The 9,639-nt window shown below is 37.3% G+C and overlaps 1 protein-coding gene across 1 annotated transcript; it reads left to right on the top strand.

Annotated features, from left to right (window-relative positions):
- Nucleotides 1-381: 381 nt before the first annotated feature.
- LOC131553941 (E3 ubiquitin/ISG15 ligase TRIM25-like) lies at nt 382-9,255 on the top strand. Its single transcript, XM_058798926.1, has 5 exons — nt 382-520; nt 2,752-2,924; nt 7,440-7,554; nt 7,695-7,742; nt 7,960-9,255. The coding sequence occupies exons 1-5, from the start codon at nt 382-384 to the stop codon at nt 8,481-8,483; spliced, it is 999 nt and encodes a 332-aa protein (XP_058654909.1). The 3' UTR covers nt 8,484-9,255.
- The last annotated feature ends 384 nt before the right edge of the window (nt 9,256-9,639 follow it).

The raw sequence follows: 9,639 nt of genomic DNA, 5'->3' as shown, positions 1-9,639 counted from the left end.
CCTCTGGCTTGCTCAGTTGGGGACACTTAATTTCTAGAGATTATTGTCGATTTGATTGCACAGATACTATTTAAACTAAACTGAGCTAGACAATGACATCTCTGAATTCAATAATGAAATGCCTTTAACTGAAAATTGAGTGTTTAATCTTATCATTATACATTACTGACACTCTATCCTCCAATTTGATACTGTTAAGTGCTTTGACACAATCTGTATTGTTAAAAGCGCTATATAAATAAAGGTGACTTGACTTGACTCTTGTTGTGTTGATCTAACTTAATTAACGTAAACTTTTGACTCTGTGCTTACAAGGTTTGGACCTTTTTCCCCACTGACATGTATTAGTAATTTTTCAGGCCATATTTTGCAGCTGATAAGATGGACAGTCTAAAGCCTGTTAAACAACATATTCTCTGGAAAAAGAGGGCTGAGATGCTCCAGTCTCGTGTGGATGAGCTGGAGGAGGAAAATGGCTTGCTCAAGAAGCAACTTGAAGATAAGTCTGCACAAGAACAAGGTATGTACAGGTAGAGTAGATGGCTCTCCAGAACTTGTGTGGGCTTCAAAATAAATCTGCCAGTATCACTACAATATTTTAGCTATGTTTAAATATATTATTGCCAGCCTTTCCATATTATTTTGTACCCAATTAAGATTTTGGTTTAAAAGTTTACATTTAGTACATGTAGATATTTAGGTGGACAATTTGTAGAATCACTAATTCTTAAATTCGAATAAAAAATGAAGACATGTATGTGTGAAAATAGTTTAATTTAAGACTATATGCCGCTGCTTTTTGTCCAAATGTGTAATTGAAGTAAAAAAGGGTTGCCTTTTCCATCTATAGGTCTATATTCAGTGTTTAACTCTGCTTAATATCAATAATAAACTGATTCCAAACCCTTGCAGTGTTTTTTTTTTTTTGGTTGGTTTTTTTAAATCAATCAGATCAAAAATATTGACAAAAGTATGTTTACATATAAATATGTCTCTTATTTGGGCCATAATATTTACAGATTTAGCTCTTAATTACAAGACATTTGCAAAGAATTTGAATAAATAATTGAAATTACTTCACTTGTATATAGCCTAAGGATTGCTGCCTCTACCCTAGGAAGAATTTACAGAAATATTCTAATAGTTATAGTAAAGTTCTACACAATGGCAAGGCAAGGCAAGTTTATTTATATAGCACATTTCATACACAGTAGTAATTTAAAGTGCTTTACATAAAAGGAAGTGAAATAGTCATTAAAAATAATAATAATCACAACAATAAAAACAAAGTGATTTAAAAATTGATTTAAAAAGAATTTAAAACATTTAAGAATATAAAATTATTATACATAGTGCAATCAGTTGGGACGTAGCACAGTGCTCATTCAACAAATGCACAGCTAAACATGAGTTTTGAGTCTGGATTTAAATGTGGCTAATGTTTTTGCACATCTGATCTCTTCTGGAAGCTGGTTCCAACTGCGGGCGGCATAATAGCTAAAAGCAGACTCCCCTTGTTTTGTGTAAACCCTTGTTATTTCTAACTGACTCGATCCTAATGATCTGAGTGGTCTTTTAGGTTTATATTCAGTGAGCATATCTGCAATGTTTTTAGGTCCTAGGCCATTGAGAGATTTATAAATGAGTAAAATTACTTTAAAATGAATCCTAAATGTAACTGGAAGCCAGTGTAAGGACCTGAGGACTGGTGTGATATGCTCAGATTTTCTGGTTCTAGTCAGAATCCTGGCAGCAGTGTTCTGGATGAGCTGCAGCTGTCTAATGGTCTTCTTTGGAAGGCCGGTGAGGAGACCATTACAATAATCCACCCTGCTGGTGATAAAGCCATGAACAAGTTTCTCCAAGTCTTGACTGGAAACAAAACATCTAATTCTTGTAATGTTTTTGAGATGATAGTATGCTGATTTAGTTACTGCTTTGACATGACTACTGAAACTAAGGTCTGTCTCCAGAAACACCCCAAGATTTTTGACTTGGTTTTTAGTTGATTGACCCCTAGAGTCAAGGTATGCATTCACCTTGATAACTTCATCTTTGTTTCCAAATGCAATGACAGTTTTCTCCTTGTTTAACTGAAGAAAGTTCTGGGACATCCAACTGTTAATTTCATCAGTGCATTGGCAGAGGGAGTCAATGGGGCTGTAGTCATTTGGAGATAAGGCTGGGTAAATCTGGGTATCATCAGCATAGCTATGAGTGGCAATTTGGTTCTTTCTCATTATTTGACATAGTGGGAGCATATACAGGCTAAACAAGAGTGGTGCAAGAATTGAGCCTTGTAATGCAGTGTCATTAACATGAACATCATGATCACTGTGAAGCATTACAGTTCATGATGCATATGATTTGAGCTGCTCGTGAACTTTAGAAGAACCTCCTGCTGGTTTCTCCACATGAATGATTATACTAGCAGACCAATAGAAACCAAGTGTGCTGCACAAGTCCTGAGTAGTGAAGACAAAATGTTTTGATCGCCCCCAGGTGGCTGGACCCAGTATAGGTCAAAAACCCTGCCCTACAGGAGGACGAATGAGGAACCTGCTTTACAGTCTTATAGACACACCTGTTTTACACACGTCACTCAAACACAAAACCAGGAAACTAGTTCAACTCATCAGTTCAGGGAAAGAGAAGCTGAAGTGTAATTGAGCTGTTGTGTGTTTGTGTCTCTGTATTCATGCAGTAAAATGGCAGAAGCCAGAGTTTCTCAGGATGAGTTCTTTTGTTCAGTGTGTCTGGATCTGCTGAAGGATCCAGTGGCCATTCCCTGTGGACACAGTTACTGTAAGAGCTGTATTACAGGCTGCTGGGATCAGGAGGATCAGATGAGAGTCTACAGCTGCCCTCAGTGCAGACAGACCTTCAGTCCAAGACCTGCTTTAGCACAAAGGACAGAGAAACAGGTATTTAAAACTAGACACTGGTGAAATATTGCTGACACTCTTTTAATATGTGTTAAAATCAGCATCCATATTAACAGCTTACAGCATTCACACTGCACACAGCTGTGGAAATGAACAGCAGCTGCAAGAAGAGATTCACTGTTTGCTGAAAATGCACTAAACTTTTATCAACACAATCTTTCATAAAATTTACCTTGATTAAACATAAAATAAACTATTCACCTGTTCTTTGAAAAAATATATACTTCCATCAGTCAAAATGTAATTGAAATGCAGTGACAGACGAGTTTCTATTGAGTAAATCTGACTGAATCCGAATGATTTATTACATAATTTTGTAATTTTTTTTACATTTATATAGTGATTTTCTGGGTACTCAAAGTGCTTTACATGGAAGGAGGGATCTCCTCAACCACCACCAGTGTGCAGCATCCACTTGGATGATGCGACAGCAGCCATAATGTGCCAAAACGCCCAACATACACTTGCTTATTGGTGGAAAGGAGAAGCAGTGAAGAAGCCTGGTGGTGGCTGAGATCCCTGCTTCCATGTAAAGCATTTTGAGTACCCAGAAAAGCACTATATAAATGTAACAGATTATTTTGTAACAAATTATCCAGATTCAGTCAGTCAGTTACACCAACTGTCAAAAATCTCGGTGTGACCACCAACAGTTCAAAACTTAACCAACCTTTTTCCTTCTGATTTATTATATCATGGTAAAGTTAGTGAACTCGACAGTACGGATTCTGGGTAGCATTCATCAAAATTGGATCAGGTGATCCTCAAACCTGATAAAACTTTTTTTATTGGCTTGTAACACATTGATGAATTAGATCATGAAGACCCCAAACATGAAGTGAGGCTGTATATTAGCAATGCTTCAGTGTATTGAAACCAAACCAAACCTGAATGTGTGTTAAGGGTCTTTGTGAAGTGTCAGTGTTGCTAATCGCTCTAAAGTTATAAATAATGATAAATCTTAAGGCCTTTACACACTTAACATGAAAATTTGGCACAATGATGAAACAATCGATCCATATGGGGCCATTCACACCAGGCGCGATCATCAAAAACAAGGATTTTCTTTCATCCTGTGTGTCGATTTTTGTGACGAAACGGGCCATACAATTAGATTTGAGCTTGGATCACGTGCCCGGAGCGGCTGCTGTTGCACAAAATGGTGAGAGTGGTGGGGCTGTTTCGAAAACCAGTGTTCACAAACACAGAAGAAAAGTATTCTGAGAGAGAAGAGGATGCTGAGTTCTTATTATCATTGGTATCTGAGAGCAGATTTAGGGCCAGTTTTACTAAACAGGGCAAATTAGTGCGAGAGCGCAAATTTCAAAGCAGCGCCGATGGGTGTGGAAATTTCTGCGGGTGATTTACAGCCCGAATTCCGGAAATGCCTGGGATGTTTTTTAAATTTGAATAAAATGAAAACTAAAAGACTTTCAAATCACATGAGCCAATATTTTATTCACAATAGAACATAAAGAACATAACAAATGTTTAAATGGAAAAATTTTACACTTTTATCCACTAAATGAGCTCATTTCAAATTTGATGCCTGCTACAGGTCTCAAAAAAGTTGGCACGGGGGCAACAAAGGGTTGAAAAAGCAAGACATTTTGAAAAGATTCAGCTGGGAGAACATCTAGCAACTAATTAAGTCAATTGACATCAGGTCAGTAACACGATTAGCTATAAAAGGGATGTCTTAGAGAGGCAGTCTCTCAGAAGTAAAGATGGGCAGAGGCTCTCCAATCTGTGAAAGAGTCTGTAAAAAGATTGTGGAATACTTTAAAAACAACATTTCTCAATGTCAAATTGCAAAGGCTTTGCAAATTTCATCATCTACAGTGCATAACATCATCAAAAGATTCAGAGAAACTGGAGAAATCTCTGTGAACATGGTCCAGAAGCGCCGTCGTGTCCTGTGGGCCAAGGCTCATTTAAAATGGACTGTTTCAAAGTGGAAAAGTGTGTTCTATGGACAGACGAGTCCAAATTTGACATTCTTGTTGGAAATCATGGACGCTATGTCCTCCGTGCTAAAGAGGAGGGAGACCTTCCAGCGTGTCATCAGCGTTCAGTTAAAAAGCCAGCATCTCTGATGGTATGGGGGCGCATAAGTGCATATGGTATGGACAGCTTGCATGTTTTGGAAGGCACTATGATTGCTGAAAGGTATATAAAGATTTTAGAGCAACATATGCTCCCCTCCAGATGACGTGTATTTCAGCAGGACAATGCAAAACCACATACTGCAGCTATTACAACAGCATGGCTTCGTAGTAGAAGAGTCTGGGTGCTGAATTGTCTGCCTGCAGTCCAGATCTTTCACCTATAGAGAACATTTGGCACATCATTAAACAAAAAATGTCAAAGATGACCACAAACTCTTCAGCAGCTGGAAACCTATATCAGGCAAGAATGGGACTAAATTCCAACACCAAAACTCCAGAAACTCATAACCTCGATACCCAGACGTCTTCAAACTATTTTGAAAAGAAGAGGAGATGCTGCACCATGTTAAATATGCCCCCGTCCCAACTATTTTGAGACCTGTAGCAGGCATCAAATTTGAAATGAGCTCATTTTGAATAGAAAATTGTAAAATTTCTAAATTGTAAAATGTTTAAACATTTGTTATGTTATCTATGTTCTATTGTGAATAAAATATTGGCTCATCTGATTTGAAATTCTTTTAGTTTTCATTTTATTCAAATTTAAAAAACGTTGTACTAACAACGCGAAAATTACAGAATACAGACACAACATTTCATTTACATATCAACTAACGCAATAAACCAAGCACAGCTTAAATTAGCATAGTCCATAATAAAGAATAAAGAAGTTAAGAAACCACAGTACATTGAAAAGAACCGGAGGCCAAAAAATGAGGGGTTGCAAGAAGTTTTGATAGACCTGGTATTGCGTTACTCCTAGTTGAGGGTCGTCTTTCATTTTCTGCAGTAAATTAAATGTAACATTGTCTGGTAAACTATATGTTCAGATAATGTGTTCTTCTGGCATTCCAAATAAATTAAAATGTGTGGAAAAATCCTCTCCCTTCTACCACGCGCTCTCTGTTCTCTGCAGTGCCTCCTCTAGCAACAATAATTGCAGCCATTTCAAGCGCAAAATAGTTAAGACATGCTTTTTTGGGCATTAAATAATACCAGTAAATTTAAAGAGCGCAAACGTTAGTAAATCTCGTTGCGTGATTCATTTGAATACTCTCCTCCCATAAATTTAGCGTCTGAGAAGGAAACTCCTACAAATATATATTTAATAAGGTAAGGCGCAAAAATAACTGTGTCCCCGCCTTTTCAGCACTAATTCGTTATTGCGTGTCTTTAGTAAAACACGACAGTAGTACTTTAATGCCAAAAGATGGTTTTCGGTGGCGCAAACTGTTGGTAAAACTGGCCCTTATTCTCACATGTTCTTTATACATAATATAATCTCTATTAATTCTCCATTGAATGTGATCTGAAGAGCACTGTCCATTTTCTTCTACATGCACGAGTGTTACGAGTCAGAGCGCGTTCACTTAAGATCTCGGAAACATGGGATAAAATCGCCTGCCATTACGTATGAAAAAATTGAAAGAAACATTTTTCTATACATGAAATATGAAAGCAAATAGACTGGTTATGACGATATATTTTATGCAGCTCATGGTATTTTTAAAATAAAGGATATTTATGACAAATGATAAGCAGGTGTCCATTATAAATCATACAAAGAGTGCGTGTCTACCTATTATAGAATCAAAATTTAGATCACTTTCGGAAGTTATTACAAGCACTCATGGTTTAACGTAGATTTTATGCAAAAACATTAATAATCATAAACATTTTCAAGTGTAGTTGCTAATTGTAAGATGTATTTTTGTAAGCATTATAGATAGTTTATGTTTCTGGTGTAGAACCAAACTTTGTTTATCTTAATTTACTGCTGTGTAGTAAGCAGGGTATGATGTTAAATCCATATACGAGATAAATATCTGAGGAAAAATGCATTGCTGGTTGGCACCACCTAGCCTGAAGGCACGAATTAGCAGAAGGTGATCAATTGTTTTGCGCTCGGTTTGAAAGCACCGTTCGTTAGCGATTCGCCTTCATTTTTCGCATCGCACTCAGTGTGAAACTGCCTTAATTGTAGCCATTGAGCTGCTTTTCCTGAGCAAATCTACTCAACCCTACAATGAGACTCCATTGATGTGCTTGAGCTTTTAGATGAACATTTATGTTCTTATCAGATGTCTTATCAGATGTTTTACTTTCCTTGAAAGATCACATAGAGTGTAAATGGCAAATACTAGACTCTATAGCTCTAATGTGATATAATGAATATGAGAAGAATGAAGCTGATGCTGTGAAAGTGCTGGATTGAGGTGAGTTACTAAAGATCAGTCGAGTCAACAAGAGCCGCTCAAATCTGATGTTGGAGCAGGTTATTGGGTGAAGTGTGGAGCTGATGAGTTTTGATTTCTGTTTTCTGTAGAGTTTCCAGTCTCTCTCAGCTCCTCCTGAATCTACAGACGTAGATGATGATCTCTTCAGTTCTCTCTTCTCTTCTGATGGCCTGAGAAAATCTGTCAAGAAGATCTCAGAGAGAGGTAAAGTCCTGGAGATTCATCTGCTCTCAGAAACGAGTCCATCATCATCTCATATCATGGAGATCATCATATTAGAAATGTCTTAGGAATGGATGCATGATCATGAGAATCACACTGTTCATGTCTGTTGATTTCCACAGTCATATTTACCAACATTGTTCCCAGGACCAGGAACGACTTCCTACAATGTAAGTCAGTAAGAAAACCAGCAGAAAAACTCACTGAGTGTGTTCATGTTCTTCTGTAGAAGGAGAAAGAAGAGTTTTGATGTAAATGATGATTTGCACAGATATCTGGTCGTCTGTACTGAGACACTGATGATACACTGAACATGAAGAGTTCAGCTACATGAAAAGATCAAACAGATTCATAATTCCTGATTCTGATGTGTTTTATCTCCATCAGATTCCCATCAGCTCACTCTGGATCTGAACACAGCGCATAAACGCCTCCATCTGTCTGAGAGAAACAAAGTGATTACTTACACTGACTCAGATCAGCCGTATCCTGATCATCCAGACAGATTTGATTATTATTGGCAGGTGTTGTGTAGAGAGAGTGTGTGTGGATGCTGTTACTGGGAGATTGAGTGGAGTGGAGATAATAGTGTGCGGATATCAGTGTCATATAAGAGCATCAGCCGGAAGGGATGGGGTAATGAGTGTTCCTTTGGAAATAATAATCAGTCATGGGGTTTATACTGCACTCCCTCCAGTTACTTATTCATACACGATAACATATGGACTGATCTCTCTGTGAAGTCCATCATCAGGAGAATAGGAGTGTTTGTGGATCACGGTGCAGGAACTCTGTCCTTCTACAGCGTCTCTGACACAATGAGCCTCATCCACACAGTCCAGACCACATTCACTCAGCCGCTCTATCCTGGGTTTTATATTAATTATAAATCATCAGTGAAACTGTGTTGATGAATCAGAATAGATTGATAAGAGATCAATCTATTCTACCCATTCTACCCATAATGCTTTGAGCTGCATGATAAATCAGTAACAGTGAGATGTTATAGAGTCTCTTCTCTTCATTTTTTTTAGAGCTTTTTACAATGCAAATTGTCTCAAAGCAGCTTTACAGTATTAAACAGGGAGATATTGTGTCGTTCTCCACTGGCCAGACAAAACCAAAACTGTCTCTGGGGCTCATCTAAGTGTCCTGGTCTCTGCTGACATTCAGGGCTGTAGAGGTCATCTATAGGTGCTGATCCACCATCTGATCTGGATACAGTCTGGGCAGCCATATTGATGCAGCTCCCAGGAAGCAGTTGGGGGTTTGGTTCTTGCTCAAGGGTCTCACCTCAGTCGTGGTATTGAGGGTGGAAGAGAGTGCTGGTTATTCACTCCCCCCAATAACAACTCCTGCTGGACCTGAGACTCAAACCCACAACCTTCAGGTTACAACTCTGACTTTCTAACCATTAGGCCACAACTGCTCCCAAATAACATGTCTGAATAATTGTGTTTAATAAACGCACTTAGAGTAGCTTCTCTGAATATAATATGTATCATATTGTCTTATCTTATGATTGCATTGTTTGAAGGGATATTTGTCTTGTCATGAGTTAGAGATCAGAGAAAGTCTCCATTTCCAAGTTTTTAACATCACAGGATGAAGTTGTGAAGCAGTAATGTAATATTGTTTTGAGTTATAATAACACTTGTTGATGAAGTCTGAGCATTGAAATAAACACAGCTAATATTACCCAATAAATCCTGCTCATTTTATCATCATGTCCCAGGTGAAAAATAAATATATTTAAATTGTGCTTTTTCAGACACACTTACTATATTTAAATTATACTATACTAAGTGCATATTATATGTATTATTTTAAAACAACTTTAAGTACATTAAGTAATTTAATCTACATTTAATCTATTTGTAATATATTTAATATATTGAAATTGTGTTAAATTGGAACAACTTTCAGTATACTTAGTGCAATTCAAGTGTATTTCTTAAAATACATTTAAAATGTACTTTTAATGCTTCATGAACTACAGTTAGAGTATATTTGAGGCATCATTTTAATGTGATTCAAGTACATTTCAATTGTATTTCAGCTGATTAG

Source organism: Onychostoma macrolepis, chromosome 14, assembly GCF_012432095.1.
Source record: "Onychostoma macrolepis isolate SWU-2019 chromosome 14, ASM1243209v1, whole genome shotgun sequence".
Lineage (NCBI taxonomy): Eukaryota > Metazoa > Chordata > Actinopteri > Cypriniformes > Cyprinidae > Onychostoma > Onychostoma macrolepis.
Note: the sequence above shows the minus strand (reverse complement) of the source record. Positions and strands in the feature narration are given on the sequence as shown.